This window comes from Muntiacus reevesi, chromosome 1 (assembly GCF_963930625.1).
Source record: "Muntiacus reevesi chromosome 1, mMunRee1.1, whole genome shotgun sequence".
NCBI lineage: Eukaryota > Metazoa > Chordata > Mammalia > Artiodactyla > Cervidae > Muntiacus > Muntiacus reevesi.
Window position 1 is genome coordinate 182,134,674 of NC_089249.1, and position 20,981 is coordinate 182,155,654.

Consider the following 20,981-nt stretch of genomic DNA (forward strand, 5'->3'; position numbering starts at 1 on the left):
AATTGGTGTAGTGGGCAGGATACCCAGCAGGTAGGGGAGCCTGAGGCTCCACTGGATGGAGGAAGCCAGTGGCCACTATATAGCATGTGGTAACATGTGGCTGCGGTTCTCTCAGCAGGGGCTCTGGTGGAAGACTGGGAGGTGGTGCATGGGTCACTGAATAGCTTTGAAAGGCGTTACAGGCGGTGAGTTCCCTTTTGCTGCACGGACTGCCTGGCACTGTGGGGTGGATTTTCCTGACTGCCCTGAAGGCGAATATGGACAGGGCTCTCAGTGATGCTGTGCTGGGGCGCAGTGTGCAGAGACGCTTGTAAGGACCAGAGCACCGAATGTTGGCGTCAGAGCAAGAACCCCGTGGCTCTGATGAACCCAGCATCTCTGACAGTGAGGTGGTAAGTGATGCTGATGATGAAAGTTAGTGAGACCGTGGGTTCCCACTTGGCAGTGAGGCCCATTCATTGTGCAGCAGAAAATGGAGCATGAGCACCTCATGTGGCCTGGGGGAGGCATCCTCAAGGGGCCCCCAGTGTGACTGTATTCACGACATTTCAACCATATACTCAGGTGGGGCTGGTTGACTTGGGTAAGCAGTTTTGACAAAAGCCAGGAGAACCTTGGCAGCTTGGCTTCTGTAACTCTGGGACATAGCGTTGGGCCTGGCACCTGTGGGGGGTTTTGTGGGTCCTTACTGAGATAAGTAGAGGGTGGCATGCAAGATGCCATTTTGAAATTGTGAAGACCCTAAAGGGGGCCTGAGCTGACAGGGGTCCCATCTGGGTTATGTGGAGGCAAATATGGGCTGAATTGTGCGAAGGCGTAGTGTCAAGGCTATGTCCTGTGATATAGGTTTAGAACACTGTACTGTAATGGCTGTGTCCTGTGATGGAGGTTTAGTACAACAGTGTCCTGTAACAGCTGTGTCCTGTGATGGAGGTTTAGTACAACAGTGTCCTGTAAAGGCTGTGTCCTGTGATGGAGGTTTAGTAGAACAGTGTCCTGTAACAGCTGTGACCTGTGATGGAGGTTTAGTAGAACAGTGTCCTGTAACAGCTGTGACCTGTGATGGAGGTTTAGTACAACAGTGTCCTGTAACAGCTGTGTCCTGTGATGGAGGTTTAGAACACTGTACTGTAATGGCTGTGTCCTGTGATGGAGGTTTAGTAGAACAGTGTAGTGTGACAGCTGTGTCCTGTGATGGAGGTTTAGAACAGTGTGCTGTGACGGCTGTGGCCTGTGATGGAGGTTTAGAACAGTGTGCTGTAACGGCTGTGGCCTGTGATGGAGGTTTGGAACAGTGTGCTGTAACAGCTGTGTCCTGTGATGGAGGTTTAGTAGAACAGTGTCCTGTAATGGCTGTGTCCTGTGATGTAGGTTTAGTAGGACAGTGTACTGTAATGGCTGTGTCCTGTGATGGAGGTTTAGTAGAACAGTGTGCTGTGACGGCTGTGTCCTGTGATGGAGGTTTAGTAGAACAGTGTGCTGTGACGGCTGTGTCCTGTGATGGAGGTTTAGAACAGTCTGCTGTAACGACTGTGTCCTGTGATGGAGATTTAGAACAGTGTGCTGTGACGGCTGTGTCCTGTGATGGAGGTTTAGTAGAACAGTGTACTGTGACGGCTGTATCCTATATGGAGGTTTAGTAGAACAGTGTGCTGTGACGGCTGTGTCCTATATGGAGGTTTAGGAGAACAGTGTGCTGTAACGGCTGTGTCCTGTGATGGAGGTTTAGTAGAACAGTGTACTGTAATGGCTGTGTCCTGTGATGGAGGTTTAGAACAGTGTGCTGTGACGGCTGTGTCCTGTGATGGAGGTTTAGTAGAACAGTGTACTGTGACGGCTGTGTCCTGTGATGGAGGTTTAGAACAGTGTGCTGTGACGGCTGTGTCCTGTGATGGAGGTTTAGAACAGTGTGCTGTAATGGCTGTGTCCTGTGATGGAGGTTTAGAACAGTGTCCTGTGACGGCTGTGTCCTGTGATGGAGGTTTAGTAGGACAGTGTACTGTAACGGCTGTGTCCTGTGATGGAGGTTTAGTAGGACAGTGTACTGTAACGGCTGTGTTCTAAGAGGTGCTACTAACCTCTGCTTCTCTTGCAGATTTAGAACAGTGTGAAAGTATTTGGAATCATGGGGGTGGGCTGTGAATGCCACAAATATCCCCTCCTTGAAGGGGTGGGCCCAGTGCCTGTGGGGGATTTTCGGGTCCTTAATAAAAATTCCCCAGAGGTGGAGTTGTTCCTGTGGAAGCTTTCCTGCAATCTCACGCAGACAGACAGTGGACTGGACTTGGCCGTGTAAGATAAAGGCACTTCACATGTGGTGGGTGGCTCTTCTAGCCCCGTGAGGGCAAGAACTGCAATATGAGTTCCAGGTGATACCTGGCATTGGGTTTTGCTATGTCTTGGAGATGCAAATGTTGTAGCTAATGCTGTTGCAAGATATAAATCCAAGGGTCAGTGTTACTCTGCAAGGGAATATCACAGAAGATGGACTGTGCATTGAATGTGAGGCAAGAGACCCTGAGGGGGTGGAGTGTGGGGAGAGAGTAAATCGGCCAAGATGGCCTGTTCAGGCTCTCTCACCCCATGCTATGTAAATAATGACTATGTAACAGCTGAGAGCATTTTTAGTGCCATGCATGCGCGTCAGGAGGTGCTCACTGGTCATGAGCTACTTTGTGTTGTAGGGATATATGAGCTTCACTTAGAAAGTGGCGGCACTTTACTGCTGTCTCATGGCTGTGTCTGTTAGATTAGCCACAAGAGGAGAGAATGTAGTGTGTATACTGTTATGGCTGCTGCATCAGCCAGGAGAAAATAAATGTGTCTACAGTTCTGTGGCTCCTTGAGTCTTCTAGCCTCTTAGCTTGTGCCTTACCTACCCTGGTTTCAATGAACAGTGTGTACAGTGAGATACAGTGTGACAACTGGCATCCTGAGCAGGATCAGCAATACATCAGCCCTTCCAAAATTGCTGGGAAAAAAGTCTACTTGGTCAGGGTGTATACTGTTTCTAAGACCAAGTTTATATGACCATGCCAAATCACACTTTTGAAAATGTAAACATCTTCAGTGATTTAAAGTGACACATTTCCCATACACTGATTTTCCAACATGATGTTGTTGTTTAGTCACTAAGTCGTGTCCAACTCTTTGTGACCCCATGGACTGCAGCAGCATATACTTGGGCTCAATTCTGAGTATTTTATCCACTGTGTGTATGCACAGGCACAAATTGTCAAGTCTATGGAATGTTATTATTGTAGCATCTTTTGGGGATATTTTAATTTCTGCTGGCTTAGTCCCCACCATGACTTGAATTTAGTCCTATTCCTGGGTTTTCTCACCTATCTGTGTTTTGCTATAAACTTTGAAATCAACTTGTCTAACTCCAGAAAAGAAAACACATTTTGAGTTATCTGTTCAAGAATATAGCATATCTTATCATTCATCCAAAACTACTTTTTCTTTTTGTGTGTGATGTTTTGGTTTTTATTTATTTTTTCCCCAGGAATATTTTAAAGATTTCCTCATATGAATTTTCACATTTTTTGTTAAGGTCATAGGTATCTTATCTTTTTCATTGTTATTATAATTGTTGTTTTTGTCTTTCATCATGTATCTTTTAGTGGGAATATAGACTGATTTTGTCATGTTTTATCTAATGACTTTACTGAACCTTCTTACTGTTTGTGGTAGTTTCATAGTTTTCTCTTGGGTGTTCCAGATATCCTCTAAGTCTTCTTTTTAAACAAATTCAGCTTTATATGATTTTTAATTTTTATTTATTTTTTAAAAATGTATTTTATTTTTGCTGCATGGCATGTGGAATCTTTGTTCCCAACCAGAGATGGAACTCCCACCCCTTGCATTGGAAGCACAGAGTCTTAACCATTGGACCACCAGGGAAGTCCTTCTAAGTTTTAAAATAGGAGATAGATTAAAAGGCCTTTTCCATTTCCCTGGATGATTCTCTAGTGTGGCTGTGGTGGCCAATCTTCCAATATGGTATTAAAGAGCAAGGGATAAAGGAACAACTTTTCTGTGACCCTAACTCCAGCATAAAGGCACTCGTTCCCTCACTAAGGAAAGTGCCAGCTTTTAGGCTGATGTGTATATGTGTGTGTATGTGTATGTGTATGTGTATATGTATGTGTATGTGTATGTGTATATGTATATGTATGTGTATGTGTATATCTTACTGGACTTCCCTGGTGGCTCAGACACTAAACAATCTGCTTGTAATGCAGGAGAGCTGGGTTCAATCCCTGGGTCAGGATGATCCCCTGGAGTAGGAAATGATGACCTACTCCAGTATTCTTACCTGGAAAATTCCATGGACATGGAAGCCTGTTGGGCTACACTCCATGGGGTCACAAAGAGTCAGACATGACTGAGCGACTAATACACTATATATCTTATTATTCAATGGTTCCTTTTTTAAAAGTTGGAAATGGATTTTGAATGTGTTAAACATCTTTTCTTTAATTTTATTCTCCTTAGAAAAGCGATAATATTGTGAATTATATATATGGGTTTTCTAATAATTATCTTTGCATTACTGGAATAATTTCTACATGATTATAATGTATTACTTAAAAACTAATGTTGAACTCTGTTAATCTTTCATCAGGATTTTTGTTAGTTGATAGGTTGGATTGTCTTAGTTTTTTGTGTGTGATTAGTTTTTGTCTTCACAACACTCTCCTCCTTTGTCTGTGTCTGGAACAGAATGGACAGCACTGGGACAATCCTGTGGTTAAAGGCCTGATGTGACTCCCAAGGAGGCCATCTCAGCTAAGGACTTTCACTAGGATAGTTTTTTTTCCTTAAATTTCCCCACTTCTTCTTTGGAATTTGATCTCTAGCCTTCTGTCTCTACTGGGATCAGTTTCAATAAATTAGCTATTTCCTAAAAAGTGATACTTTTCATTTGAATTTATTTACATAGAGTTGAATAATATCTCTTAGGATTTCTTAAACTTTTTATGTTCAAAGGATATATCCCCCTTGTCATTTCTTGTTTTGTGTATTTTCAGTCTCACATCATATCTTGATTAAGTTCATGATGTCCTTTCTTACTTTTTGATTTTTTGTTAAAACTGGTATTTCTAAAATGTTAGTTTTAATGTTTTCTGTTTTTGGCTTTTGATTTCTGCTTTTACCTTTTTAAGTTTCCTTTGGGTGCCTACTCTCAGCTCATGTTTTCCATTTTCCAAATTAGATGATTAAGAATTTAATACTCTGATATTGATAGGTCTGTTTTTAAGATGATGACTTTCCCTCTGCCCCAGCTTTGGTCACACGCTGGATCCTATATCCAGACATGGTTGTCCTTTCTAGACATGCTGTAGTTTGGTTTATCCTTCTGTCACCCTTCTGTCAAGGGTGACATTCTGACAAGCGTTCATTCTGACAAGGCAGGGTGATGAACATACTCTGCATGTGAAAGGGAGGCTGTACTCTGTGTAGAAAGATAAATATAGGATTTCTGGGACACTTGCTTTGTAAATCTTTAATATCTTCTCAAATCTTAGGTGCCCGGAGCACTCAGCAAATGTCCTCTGCCCTCCCATGAACCGCCGCCCTTCTGTGGTGAGACCAGCCTCTGCCGTGCTGGGCATGGCCCTTGGCAGTCTCCCCCCCGACCTTGCGTGTGAGCTTGGCCGATGGCCCTCACTTTGCTCAGGTGTGTGAGGACTCGAGGGGCTGGAGCTGGGCAGGGATGGAGGCATGCAGCTGTGAGGAAGCTGGGTGAGGCTTTGGTCCTTACAGCATTGACAGGGCAGCCAATGAGGTCATAAGGACGTTGATGATGGCCCCCGGAGTAGGGGAGAGGGCAGGGAGTGGCTGAAGAGGTAAGGGTATGTTTTCTATATGATGTTGAATCCATCTCGAGAAAAAGGAGACTCGGGCAAAAACTGTAGGAAACATAGGGTATGTGCAACCCTTCCCCCAGCTCACTACTCCAATTTGCACCCAGGTGTGGCTGAATTCACAGACAAGTGGGCTCCCAGAATCACCCTGGAAAAAAGAGGAGTTTCTTGTGAACTGGGAGTTTGGGGCCTCCTGCATGAGGGCGGCCCAATGCCAACCCTGTGGGATGGATCCAGGCTCCTGCCACTCATGCAGCCCCACCTTGTCAATGGGAAGGCCCTGCTGCAGGCAAGCAGCGTTCACGACACTGTCCTGCAAGTAGAGGGCAGGTGCTGTGGGGATGACAGTTGGCATGGCCGCTGGGAAAACGCGGAGCCCTGGGCTGCTCTGGCCAGCACTGGGGTTCACAGGGCCTGAGGGAGGCCTGCGTTGCATTTGCACATAAGGCACCTTGTGGTCCCCCACTCAGCCCATGGCTGCATGGAGATGTACTTCTGAGCCCCATAGGAACAAGGCTGCTGGGGACCATTGACCCGCCCAGTAGAAGTGCTCCTGGCTTAAAGCATATATAACATCTGAAATCCCTGGACTTAGCCTCCCATTCCCGCAGTGGGTCACACCTGACATGCAGTCTTCATGTCCCTGATGTTTCCGGCACACAGCATGTCTGGCTGAATGTTTGTTTGTCCATAGAGCTGTTGGCACAGGTACAATGGGACCAGAGGCAGCTGTACCTCCTGCAGCTTGTTTGACGTGTCGCCTGTCAAAAGCAGTGTAGGCCCAGTGAATGGTCTTCTCATTCCTTTTCCCCATGGCACACACTGGAGCTCCCCCAAGGCTTAGTGGGCTCACACCAGAGCTCCTTCTCTTGCTCCCGCCCTCCACGTGGCTCCCTTCTCTGCAATGGAGACCCAGGCTTTTGTCAGTAAAGTTTAAATATGTGCCACATGACACTTCCTAAGAGAGATGTAAGAGCCAAGACTTGGTTCATCCCATTACATTCCCATTGTCACAGCTCAAGTGCAAACAGCTCCATCAGCTGAGTCCCTGGGTGAGAGTGAGTGGATGACAGAATGTGTGCAAGAAAGTAGCCTCCAAAAGTTTTGTGGGTTGTCATTCCATGTGTCCTTGTCTATGCCAATGGATATGGTAATTGGTCCCAGGAAACCTGTACTTGCCTGACCAATATGTAAGTGATCCTGTTCTGCCTAGAAAGGGGTTATTCTCACAAGTTAAAGACAGGTCTGAGTGGGTACTGGTGGGGGTGGGGTGCTGTATTTGGGGATAGTGTAGTCTGTGGCAGGAGGGAATTAGTTTTAGAGTAAACAAATGTGTACCTCAAAGGAAGATCATGGGAAGCAGAATGTCAGCAGTGTTTGTGGTTTCTATTGAGTGCATTAGCAAGGCAGTATCAGGAGAGGAGCCATGGAAGAATTAGATGGTTAATAGAAGGAATAAAAAAACTCAATGTTGGTGATCCTGAAGAAGCAATGTAGTAAAATGCAGTTGGAAAATACTTTTAACTACTAAGCCAGCTAAAAATCTATCTGAGGCTTTTCATTGTGCCCACAGTGGGGTAACTAGGAGTGAACTTGCCTCTACCATAAGCTAGCAACAAGTATATTTACCTAGGAGGCAATTATTTCCCATTCAGCATGAGGCAGGACATGGCCATGGCCCCTGAGAAAAAAGGACAGATGAGGTAAGGTCCATAAGGGCCTCATCTTCCTTCTTAGGGCACATTCCAGGCTGACATGAAGAGGAGCACAGGCAGCTGGAATCTGCAAAGGTGGATGCTAGAATCAGGGCACTCCAGAGCGAAGAACCCCTGAGGAAGCCCAGGAGGCCTCAGTGCCTGCAGTGTGTCGTTGGACCCTGAGCCATGGGGACACCGTATACAATTCCACAGGAAAGGCAGAGTGGCCAGATTAGACTTCATAGTCCCCAGAGCTCACACGGGTCTAGAAGGCTGAGCTGTAACCAGTTAAGAGTGAAGAGCTTGTGGAGCACCTGGGACATTGAATGAAGACATCACAGAGGTAGGATAAAATATCCCTGTCATGTTTACACAGATGCCGAGGCCCACGCGGAACCAGGTGGACAGAGATCCAAACTGATGTGCTCTGAAAATGATTAGCACAGCACAAAGGAAGAGGTGTAACACAAGTGGAAGGGAGAAGTCAGCTGACTATAGTTTCAATGAGCCATTCAACTGTGGGCCAGTGTGCCAGTTCAGAATGATGAGAAATTGGACAAGAGGAGGATTGCACTCACTGGTAGGTCTTTCTCCTAGGCCTTCACTAGCAGCTCAGGCAATGTACTTGGGGCAAAGCAAGGGACCACAGAGAGAGCATCTCAATGTAGGTGTTCAGAAGATTACCACCTACCACTGGGGACCTGAAAGCACACATTTTTTTTACCTCTCACATATGGAGCAGAAGCCTTCCATTGGTAGTGTGTGGTGGGAGGCACCACATGCTCATATCCTCAGGGCCTGGTACAGATGCACTGTTCTGGAGGAAGAGTAGAACAGGCCCACATCCCTGGAAAATCTCAGATGCCAAGACCAACTGCAGAAGCCACAACCCAGTTCAAGTTCTCACTAGCCTGAATCAGACCTTCCCCCGCTAACGATTTAGCAGAAAAAAGGAATGCCTATTTTGGGGTACAGAGACTTTGGTCTTAAGTGTTCTTCTTTAATATCTGGCATTCAACCAAAAATGAAAAGATACACACACACACACACACACACAGAGGTATGGGGGGAGGGGAAATAAAAGACAGGACTGACTGTCAAGAGATGTAACATTGAACAGAATCAGACCCAGAGATGACTGAAACATCGAAAGTATCTGAAAGGAACTTTAAAGTAGCTATGATTAATACGTTAAAGAAATTAAGAAGTAAACAAGCCTGAAAAAATGAAGAATTTAAAAGTAGATATATGGAAACTATTAAACAACAATCAATTGGAAATGCCAGAAATACACACTGTCAGAAAGTTTAAACTTTCTTCAACAGGTGTTTCAGCAGACTGGACACAAAGGAGGAAAGAATCAGCAAGTGTGAAGATAGGTCAATAGCTATTATGGCTGAAATACAAAAGAAAAAGAGTGGAGAATAAAGCAAAACCTTAAGACATGTAAGAAGATAGCAGTGTAACACATGTGGAATTAATTCCAGAAGAAGAGAGTGTAGGGCATAAAAAATATGTGGAGATATAAAGGAAAAGAATTTTCCAAGATTAAAGACTATAATAACCACAGATTCAAGAATTTCAGAGAACCCCACAGCAGAATAAAACAAGCAAACATCATAGTCAGTGGGTTCCCTGGCGGTCCAGTGGTTGGGACTCCACACTACCGCTGCAGGGGCATGGGTTCAATCCTTGGTTGGGAAACTAGGATCCTGCTTGCCACGTAGTGCAGCAAAAGAGAGGAAGGGGGAAAGATCGCAGTCAAATGGCTGCAAAATAAAGTCAGGGAAAATCCTAAGGCAGTGAGAGTGGGAAAGTATTTAACACAGAGGATCAAGGATAAGAGTTACAAGTTTTTCATTAAAAACTGTGCAAGTCAGAAGACAGTCAATCAGACTCTTGCAAAACAAAATTAAACCAGAAAACTGTCTACCCAGGATTCTATATCTAGGGAAATTTTCTGTAAAAATGAAGGTAAAATAAAGACTTGTAGTCTGACAAACAGACCTGTAGCTCTTATTCACTGCTGAAGACAGTGTAAAATTGTACACACACTTAGGAAAATGCTTTGCAGTTTCTCAAAACTACATGAATATGTAATTTCTCTGTCCTGTATGCACCCAAGAGCAATGAGAGCACATGTGCATAGAGACAGTTGTAAAAGATTGTTCATAAGAGTTTTCTTCACAGTACCCCAAAACTGAAACAACACAAATGTCAGTCAACAGAAGAATAGACAAATAAACTTTGGTATTTATGTGATGAAAAGGCAAAAAGACATGACACTGAAAATGAACTCAGGTCGATAAGGTGCCCAGTATGCTACTGAAGAAGAGTGGAGAAACAGCTCCAGAAAGACTGAAGAGGCTGAGCCAAAGTGAAAACAGTGCCCAGTTGTAGATGTGACTGGTGATGGAAGTAAAGTCCAATGCTGTAAAGATCAATATTGCATAGGAACCCGGAATGTTAGGTCCATGAATCAAGATAAACTGGAAGTGGTCAAACAGGAGATGGCAAGAGTGAACATTGACATTTTTAGGAATCAGTGAACTAAAATGGACTGGAATGAGTGAATTTAATTCAGATGATCATTATATCTATTACTGTGGGTAAGAACCCCTTAGAAGAAATGGAGTAGCCCTCATACTCAACAAAAGAGTTCAAAATGCAGTTCTTGGGTGCAATCTCAAAAATAACAAAATGATCTCTGTTTGTCTCCAAGGCAACCCATTCAATATCACAGTAATTGAAGTCTATGCCCCAGTCACTAATGCCGAAGAAGCTGAAGTTGAACAGTTCTATGATAACCTACAAGACCTTCAAGAACTAACACCAAAAGGGGTGAGATGGGGAGGGAGATAGGAGGGAGGTTCAAAAGGGAGAGGATATATGTATACCTATGGCTGATTGATGCTTTTGAACTGTAGTGTTGAAGAAGACTCTTGAGAGTCCTTTGAACTTGAAGGAGATCCAACCGGGTGTTCATTGGAGGGACTGATATTGAAGCTGAAACTCCAATACTTTGGCCACCTGATGCAGAGAGCTGACTCATTTGAAAAGACCCTGATGCTGGGAAAGATTGAGGGCAGGAGTAGAAGGGGATGACAGAGGATGAGATGGTTGGATGGCATCACCGACACAATGGACATGGGTTTGGGTGGACTCCAGGAGTTGGTGATGGACAGGGAAGCCTGGCGTGCTGCTGTTCATGGGGTCGCAAAGAGTTGGACATGACTGAGTGACTGAACTGAACTGAACTGATGGCTGATTCATGTTGAGGTTTGACAGAAAACAACAAAATTCTGTAAAGCAATTAATCTTCAATAAAATAATAAATTTTTTAAAAAGATATCCTTTTCATCATAGGGAACTGGAATGCAAAACTAGGAAGTCAAGGTAAATGTGGAGTAACAGGCAAGTTTGGCCTTAGAATACAAAATGAAGCAGGGCAAAGGCTAACAGAGTATTGCCAGGAGAACATGCTGGTCACAGTAAAAACCCTCTTCCAACAACACAAGAGATGACTCTACACATGGACATCACCAGATGGTCAATACCAAAATCAGATTGATTAAATTCTTTGCAGCCAAAGATAGAGGAGCTCTATACAGTCAGCAAAAACAAGACTGGGAGCTGACTATTGCTCAGATCATGAACTCCTTATTGCAAATTTCAGGCAAAATTGAAGAAAGTAGGGAAAACCACTAAGCCATTCAGGTATGACCTAAATCAAATGCTTTATAATTATAAAGTGGAAATGACAAATAGATTGAAGGGTTAGATCTGATAGACAGAGTGCCTGAAGAACTATGGACAGGGGTTTGTAACATTGCACAGGAGGTGGTGATCAAAACCATCCCGAGGAAAAGAAATGCAAAAAAGCCAAAAGGGTTGTCTGAGGATGCCTCACAAATAGTTGAGAAAAGAAAAGAAGCTAAAGGCAAAGGAGAAAAGAAAAGATATACCCATTTGATGCAGAGTTCCAAAGTATAGCAAGGAGAGATAAGAAAGCCTTCTCAGTGATCAATGCAAAGAAATAGAGGAAAACAATAGAATGGGAAGACTAGCACTCTCTTCAAGAAAATTAGAGATACCAAGGGAACATTTCATGCAAATGGGCACAATAAAGGACAGAAATGGTATGGACCTAACAGAAGCAGAAGATGTTAAGAAGAGGTGGCAAGAATACACAGAAAAACTATATAAAAAAGATCTTCATGACCTAGATAACCACGACGGTATGATCACTCACCTAGAGCCAGACATCCTGGAATGTGAAGTCAAGTGGGGCTTAGGAAGCATCACTATGAACAAAGCTAGTGGAGATGATGGAATTCCAGTTAAGCTATTTCAAATCCTGAAAGATGATTCTGTGAAGGTGCTGCACTCAATCTACCAGCAAATTTGGAAAACTCATCGGTGGTCACAGGACTGGAAAAGGTTAGCTTTCATTCCAATCCTAAAGAAAGGCAATGCCAAAGAATGTTCAAAACTGCACAGTTTCACTCATCTCACACACTAGTGAAGTAACGCTCAAAATTCTTGAAGCTAGGCTTCAACAGTACGTGAACTTCCAGATGGTCAAGCTGGTTTTAGAAAAGGCAGAGGAACCACAGATCAAATTGCCAAGATTCATTGGATCATTGAAAAGCAACAGAATTCCAGAAAAACATCTGCTTCATTGACTATGCAAAAGCCTTTGACTGTGAATCACAACAAACTGTAGAAAATTCTTCAAGAGATGGGAATACCAGACCACGTTACCTGCCTCCTGAGAAATTTGTACACAGGTCAAGAAGCAATAATTAGAACTGGACATGGAACAATGGACTGGTTCAAAATTGGAAAGGAGTATGTCAAGGCTGTATATTATCACCCTGCTTATTTAACTTATATGCAGAGTAAATCATGTGAAATGCAGGGCTGGATGAAACACAAGCTGGAATCAAAATTGCCAGGAGAGATATAATTAACTTTAGATATGCAGATGACACCACCCTCATGGCAGAAACTGAAAAGGAGATAAAGAGCCTCTTCATGAAAGTGAAAGAAGAGAGTGAAAAAGTTGGCTTAAAACTCAACATTCAAAAAACTAAGATCATGGCATCCGGTCCCATCACACTTCATGGCAAATAGATGAGGAAACAATGGAAACAGTGACTGACTTTATTTTCTTAGGCTCCAAAATCACTGCAGATGGTGACTGCAGTCATGAAATTAAAAGATGCTTGCTCCTTGGAAGAAAAACTATGATAAACATAGACAGCATATTAATAACAAGAACATTACTTTGCTGACAAAGATCTGTCTAGCCAAAGCGATGGTTTTTCCAGGAGTCATGTATGGATGTGAGAGTTGGACTATGAAGAAAGCTAAGTGCTGAAGAACTGATGCTTTTGAGCTGTGGTGTTGGAGAAGACTCTTGAGAATTCCTTGGACTGCAAGGAGATCAAACCAGTCAATCCTAAAGGAAATCAACCCTGAATATTCATTGGAAGGACTGATGCTGAAGCTGAAACTCCAATACTTTGGCCACCTGATGGGAAGAACTGACTCATTGGCAAAGACCCTAATGCTTGGAAAGATTGAAGGCAGGAGGAGAAGGGGATGACAGAGGACAAGATGGTTGGATGGTATCTCTGACTAAATGGACATGAGTTTGAGCAAGCTCTGGGAGATGGTGAAGGACAGGGAAGCCTGGTGCACTGCAGTCCACGGGGTTGCAAATAGTTGGACACGACTGAGCGACTAAACTGAACTGAATATTCCTCAAAATAAAAAGGAATTGAAGATACAAGGAAAACATGAATAATTCTTACAGATTATATTGAGTAAAACAGTATTCCATTTATATATAAAGTTCAAAAACATAAATGTAATGGGTAAATCACAGAAATCACAACAGAAGCTACCCTAGAAGAAACAGCTTGGCTACAAAGCAGTAAGACAGCTTTCTGAGGTGATGAAAATGTTAAATGTATTGATTTTAGTGTTTCAAGAATGTTTTATATAGAAACAGAAATAATTTTAAAAGTTAGAAAAATGATCAGAGCTCTCTGAATATTCGGTGATGAGCTGAGTAAGTGGAAAACAGTGGGTTCTTATGAGCTGAGTGTCAGAGACATCTTTTTTGGGTAATGTTCAGGAATTTGCTGGTGTGGAATAGAAGAGGGAAATAACTAAGAAATATGTGTTGTATTGAAGTCAGAACCCATGCAGTGTTATCTAAGTGACCTAAATAAAGATGGGGCTACTTTTCAGTAATTTTTGGTTTCTTGGGAATTGTAAAACTGAGAACTATAAAACTTCATTAGGTGGCTCTATGGTTATTTGAACTACTTTTGCTTTGCGCATCTTAGAGCATGTTCTTGCATTCTGGATAATTCTGTGAGTTCTACTGAGGGAAAGACATACACTGAAATTGTATCTTTTTTTCCTCTTTTTTAAAAATTAATTTTTATTAGAGTGTAGTTGCCTTGCAACGTGTTAGTTTCCGCTGCACAGCAAAGTAAACCAGTTATGTGTATACACATACCAATTAAAGATTTCTTTCACATTTAGGACACTACAAAGCACTGAGTAGAAGTTCTCTGTGCTACACAATAGGTTCTCTTCACTTATCCATTCTATACATAGTAGTGTATATGTGTCAAACCCAATTTCCCAGTTCCTTCCTGACTCTCTTCCCCCTTGGTATCCATAAAGTTGTTCTCTGTATCTGTGTATCTATTCCTGCTTTCCAAATAAGTTCATTTCTATTATTTTTCTAGATTCCACATGTAAGTGATAATATACAATATTTGTTTTTCTCTTTTTTCACTTTGTATGACAATCTGTAGATCTATCCATGTCTCTGCAAATGGCACTGTTTCATTCCTTTTTATGGCTGAGCAATACTCCTTTGTATATATGTACCACATTTTTTATCCATTCCTCTGTGGATGAACATTTGGGTTGCTTCCATGTCACGGCTATTGTAAATAGTGCTGCAATGAATATTGGGGTACACGTATTTTTTTTTGAATTATGGTTTTCTATGGGTAAATGCCCAGAAGTGGTGTTGCTGAGTCATATTTTTAGTTTTGAGGAGCCTCTGTACTATTCTCCATAATGGCTGTATCAACTGGCATTCCCATGAACAGTGTAAGAAGGTTCCCTTTTCTCCACATGTTCTTTAACACTTACTGTTTGTAGATTTAATTTTTTTTCATTTATTTATTTTTAATTGGAGGGTAATTGCTTTACTCTGTTGTGTCAATTTCTGCCATACATCTACATGAACCAGTCACAGGTATGCATATGCCCCCTCCTTCTTGAACCTCCCGCTCACCTTCTGCCCTATGCCACCCCTCTAGGTTGTCACAGGGCGTGGGGTGGAGCTCCCCGCATCATACAGCAAATCCCCACCAGCTATCTATTTCACGTGTGGTGATATACACATGCTCCAATGCTGCTGTCTCAATTCAGCCCACCCTCTCCCTCCCCCGCTGTGCCCACGAGTCTGTTCTCTGTGTCTGCATCTCTGTGCTTGTGGTCATTCAGCCACTACATCATGTCTCACCTTTTGTGACCTCATGAACTGTAGTGTGCCAGACTTCCCTGTTCTTCACTATCTCCTGGGGTTTGCTGAGACTCATGTCCATTGAGTGAGTGATGCCATTCAACCATCTCATCCTCTGGTTCATCAGTACCATCTTTCTAGATGCTATATATATACACATTATATGATATTTGTTTTTCTTTCTGACTGACTTCACTGTGTATAATAGGCTCTAGGTCCATCCACCTCATTAGAACTGACTCAGATGTGTTCCTTGTTATGGCTGAGTAATATTCCATTTAAACATGTGCCACAGCTTCCTTGTCCATTCATCTGTTGATGGACATCTAGATCACTCACCTGAGCCTGCCTTGGACATTGAGCAGAGTCTCCCCTTTGCCCTGTGGTTCTCACTGCCCTGTCAGAGGCAGAGGCATCTCCCTAGTTGTTGGAGCAGAGGACCCCCAATTCTGCTGCTTAGGCGTGTTTCTGGTCTGTGGTGCAAGGTGGGCAGATTTGGAGGAGTCCTCCTGGCGGGGAGGCCACTGAGTGCTCTTCCTCTGGAGCTGTTCACCTGTGGGTGTGCTCCGTTGTGTCACCTTTCACCCACTGTGTGAACTCTCAGATTATACCAATGCTGGCCCTGCTCTAAGCCCCACTTTAACTGCAGGTGTGATGGCAACTGGCCCTGGTGTCTCCCCGATGTTGCTTTCACCGTGCCACCAGAGTAGATCCACTGAAATCTGGTTCTAATTGCAGAAATCCTGGCTCTGGAGCTGTCGTGGGTGTACAGAGGCAACTCAGACTTTAGCCTGATCCAACCCCTACATGTATGTGCCCATAAAGTCTACATCTGCTAAAGCTAGGCCTGTCCTGGCCAAGAGAACTTGTCTGTTCGGATGTTTTGTAGGCACTGAGTTTCTAACAAAGTCAGTAATGGGATGTCAGTTCACGGTTTGCTCAAGTGAGAGGAGTAATTTCAACCTTTTCCCCCCTTCGTTTCATGTCCCCTGGGGCTCACCTGTGGTTTTGGCCCTACCTCTGTGTGTGACCACCCACAGGGGCCTGCGCCTGAGGCTGCCTGGAGCACTTGGGTCTACCCTGGTTAGGGCAGGGCATAGAGGTGGCACAGCTGGTGGTGTTATAGGAGCCCTGACGGTGACAGGTGTACTGGGGAGTCAGTGGCTGTGAAAGATTCTGCCCCATCAGCAACAAGGTACACAGGAAAACCGGTGGCTATTGGTGTGAGAGATCCAGCCCTGGAGGCAGCCTTTCCTAGCCCCTATCTACCGCACAAGATGGCCACCCTGGTGGGGGCCTTTTCTAACACCTGCTGGCAGGTGGGCAAGGGCCAGTTTCTTCCCCAGATGCAGGGACCCCTCCTCTCCTTCAGCCAGCCTCTCAGGGGCACAGGCCCCATGCAGCTCCCTCTCCTCTTCCCCTTCCCTTCTGTCCTCTGTCCCTCCTGGTTACATGGGGATCTTTCTTGCTCATTCCAGTGTCTGAGGTCCTCTGCTAGTGTTCGGCCAGTGCTCTGTGAGAACTGCTCCATCTGTAGATGTACTGTTGATGCATCTGTGGAGAGAGATGCCTTTCACATCCTCCTACTCCTCCACCATCTTGCTTCCTCTGTGGCTGTATCTTAAATGAAGGATAAGTCAGAGCCAGGGTCTCATACAGGATGGGAAGACGTATAAAGGCAGTTTCAGCTATAAGAGAGTGGAACCTGCCATTCTTTTCTTTAGGTCCAAGCTTCTCAATCTGTGGCCTTAGTTCCTGATAGGCAATGGATTCTATGCTCTGGGATCCATGTATATACCATGACTGTCTGTGAAAGATTTGTGGGGAGCATTCTGGGAAATGACCAAGCAGAAAGCACTAGGAATCTGTCTTCCACCAGGACAAAAGAACTGCACTGGCAGAATTGACTGACGTATTTTGGAGTTCTAGAATCTACTGAAGATTTGGACAGTAAATTGCAATCAACTTTAGTCAATTTCAATACTCTTAACACAGTAGCATCTACATCCCTGGGGCAAGCAGCTGTACACATATTCCTGGAAAGCTTGCACACAACATGTGGGGGCCAGGGAAGCAAAGAAGATTCTGTACTCTGTATATTGAGGATCTGTGCTTTGATTGATGATTGCTGCTTCTTATCACAGAGGTATACACAAAAAGGGAGGCAAGAATTTATTTACAGGGCAGCAGTGGTGAAACAGACATAGAGAATACACTTATGGACATGGGGAGAGGGGAGGAGAGGGTGAGATGTATGGAAAGAGTAACAGGGAAACTTACATTACCATATGTAAAATAGAGAGCCAACAGGAATTTGCTGTCTGGCTCAGGAAAATCCAACAGGGACTCTATCAACCTAGAGGGGTGGGATGGGAAGGGACATGGGAGGGAGGTTCAAAAGGGAGGGATATATGTATACCTGTGGCTGATTCATGTTGAGGTTTGATAGAAAACAACAAAATTCTGTAAAGCAATTATCCTTCAATAAAAAAATATTTTTTAAAAAAAGGAGGCAACCACTGTTGTTGCACCTCCCCCCAATTGTCACAAGCACCCCCTGCTCCAGCTGCAGTGACTTCTAGAGGATTTATGAGGCCACAACCCTTTTCTCTCTTCATTTTTCACTTTTCCTTTTTTGAGATCTAGAGGAAAAAAAAGACTAAAGAAAAGCAAACAGAGCCTAAGGAATTGGTGAGACACCATCAAGAAGCCAACATACATTGTGGGTGTCCCAGGAGAAGAGAGAGATAAAGGGGCAGAGAGAGTATTTAGAGAAATAGCAGCTGAAAATTTTGCAAATTTAATGAAAGACATAAGTATAAACATCCAAGAGGCTCAACAAACTCCAGGAAAAATGAATTCAAAGGGATCCACACTGAAACACATTATAATCAAACTTTCAAAAGCCAGAGCCAAAGAGGGAAACCTGAAAGCAGTAAAAGAGAAGAGAATCATCACGTACATGGGATTCTCAGTAAGACGATCAGTATATTTCAATCAGAAACTTAAACTACCGTGCAATTGCACTCATTTCACATGCTAGCAAAGTAATGCTCAAAATTCTCCAAGCTAGGCTTCAGCAGTACATGAACTGAAAACTTTCAGATGTATAAGCTGGATTTAGAAAAGGAAGAGGAACCAGAGGTCAAATTGCCAACATCTGTTGGATCATCAACAAAGCAAGAGAGTTCCAGAAAAACATCTACTTCCGCTTTATTGACTATGCCAAAGCCTTTGACTGTATGGATCACAACAAACTGTGGAAAATTCTTCAAGAGATGGGAATACCAGACTACCTGACCTGCCTCCTGAGAAATCTGTATGCAGGTCAAAAAGCAACAGTTAGAACTGGACATGGAGCAACAGACTGGTTTCAAATTGGGAAAGGAGTATGTCAAGGCTGTATATTGTCATCCTGCTTATTTAAAATATATGCAGAGTACATCATGAGAAATGCTGGGCTGGATGAAACACAAGCTGGAATCAAGTTTCTGGGAGAAACATCAATAACTTCAGATATGCAGATGACACCACCCTCACGGCAGAAAGTGAAGAGGAACTGAAGAGCCTCTTGATGAAAGTGAAAGAAGAGAGTGAAAAGGCTGGCTTAAAACTCAGCATTCAAAAAACTAAGATCATGGCATCCAGTCCCATCACTTCATGGCGAATAGATGGGGAAACAATGGAAACAGTGACAGACTTTGTTTTCTTGGGCTCCAAAATCACTGCAGATGATGACTGCAGTCATGAAATCAAAAAACTCATGCTCCGTGGAAGAAAAGCTATGACCAACCTAGACAGCATATTGAAAAGCAGAGATATTACTTTGTTGACAAAGGTCTGTCTAGTCAAAGTTATGGTTTTTCCAGTAGTCATGTATGGATGTGAGAGTAAGACTATAAAGAAAGCTGAGCACTGAAGCACTGATGCTTTTCAACTGTGGAGTTTTAGAAGACTTTTGAGAGACCCTTGGACTACATGGAGATCAAACCAGCCAGTCCTAAAGGAAATCAGTCCTGAATATTCATTGGAAGGACTGACACTGAAGCTGAAGCTCCAATACTTTGACCACCTGATGGGAAGAACTAACTCATTGGAAGAGACACTGGGAAATATTGAAGGCAGGAGGAGAAGGTGACGACAGAGGATGAGATGGTTGGATAGCATTACCAATTCAACGGACATGAGTTTGAGCAAGCTTCGGGAGTTGGTGATGGACAGGGAAGCCTGGCATGGTGCAATCCATAGGGTTGCAAAGAGTCTGACACAACTGAGCAACTGAACTGAACTGAATCCCAGATGACTTCACTAATGAATTATATCAAACATTTAAAGAAGAAACAATAAGAATACTACAAAACCCAATATTACCCTGATACCACAGGCAGACAAAAAATCACAAGTACAGCCAATATCTCTTGTAAATACACATGTAAAAATCTTAAACAAATTATTGGTAAGTTGATTCTAGTGACCTATAAAAATGATTATACACAATGACCAAAAGGAATTAACTGTAAGAATGCAAAGTTAACATCCCCAAATTAACACATACAGTAACCTTGTTAATAAAAGGCATTTAAAAAGATCTGACATCTGTTCATGATAAACTCTCAACAAACCAGGGATAAAAAGAAATTTACTTATTCTGGTAAAGAGCATCTACAAAAATCCCACATCTAATATCATTCTTAATGATAAAAGACTAAATATTTTCCCCCTTAAGATCAGAAGCAAGGCAAAGACACTCACTTTTACCACATGTTTAACATTGTATTGCAGGTTGTAGCCAGTGCAATGAATAAAAAATTCTCACTTTCTTCTGGAATGTTAGAATTAAAACATCTTTGTTGAAGACAAAAAATAACAATTGTATGAAGGAAATAATAATGAATGTCCCAAAACTATTAAACTAGTTTTCGGAGTATAAGATAAATATACAAATGTCAAGTATATTTCAATATATTAATAATAGCAATGAACAATTTAAAACAAAATTACTAAAACAGTTCCATTCACAATAGTTTCAAAAAGAATGAAAAAAAAAAAAAGAATGAAACTTTTTAAAAAAAATCTTATTTTATTAGTTGGAGGCCAATTACTTCACAACATTTCAGTGGGTTTTGACATACATTGACACGAATCAGCCATAGAGTTATACGTATTCCCCATCCCGATCCCCCCTCCCACTCCCTCTCCACCTGACTCCTCTGTGTCCTCCCAGTGCACCAGGCCCGAGCACTCGTCCCATGCATCTCACCTGGGCTAGTGATCTGTTTCACCATAGATAATATACATGCTGTTCTTTTGAAACATCCCACCCTCACCTTCTCCCACAGAGTTCAAAAGTCTGTTCTGTACTTCTGTGTCTCTTTTTCTGTTTTGCATATAGGGTTATCATTAGCATCTTTCTAAATTCCATATATATGTGTTAGTATGCTGTAATGTTCTTTATCTTTCTGGCTTACTTCACTCTGTATAATGGGCTCCAGTTTCATCCATCTCATTAGAACTGATTCAAATGAATTCTTTTTAATGGCTGAGTAATATTCCATGGTGTATATGTACCACAGCTTCCTTATCCATTCATCTGCTGATGGGCATCTAGGCTGCTTCCATGTCCTGGCTATTATAAACAGTGCTGCGATGAACATTGGGGTGCACGTGTCTCTTTCAGATCTGGTTTCCTCGGTATGTATGCCCAGAAGTGGTATTGCTGGGTCATATGGCAGTTCTATTTCCAGTTTTTTAAGAAATCTCCACACTGTTTTCCATAGTGGTTGTACTAGTTTGCATTCCCACCAGCAGTGTAAGAGGGTTCCCTTTTCTCCACACCCTCTCCAGCATTTA

The 20,981-nt window shown here is 42.9% G+C and overlaps 1 protein-coding gene across 1 annotated transcript in view; it reads right to left on the minus strand.

Annotated features, from left to right (window-relative positions):
* Window positions 1–5,766: 5,766 nt before the first annotated feature.
* PRSS38 (serine protease 38) overlaps window positions 5,767–20,981 on the minus strand; it is a 41,040-nt gene continuing 25,825 nt past the window's right edge. Inside the window, exons 4-5 of the mRNA XM_065915692.1 lie at window positions 6,495–6,634; window positions 5,767–6,021 (exon numbers count right to left, since the gene is read on the minus strand). Of these exons, the coding sequence (XP_065771764.1) occupies window positions 5,767–6,021; window positions 6,495–6,634 (395 nt within the window). The remainder of the gene's footprint in view (window positions 6,022–6,494; window positions 6,635–20,981) is intronic.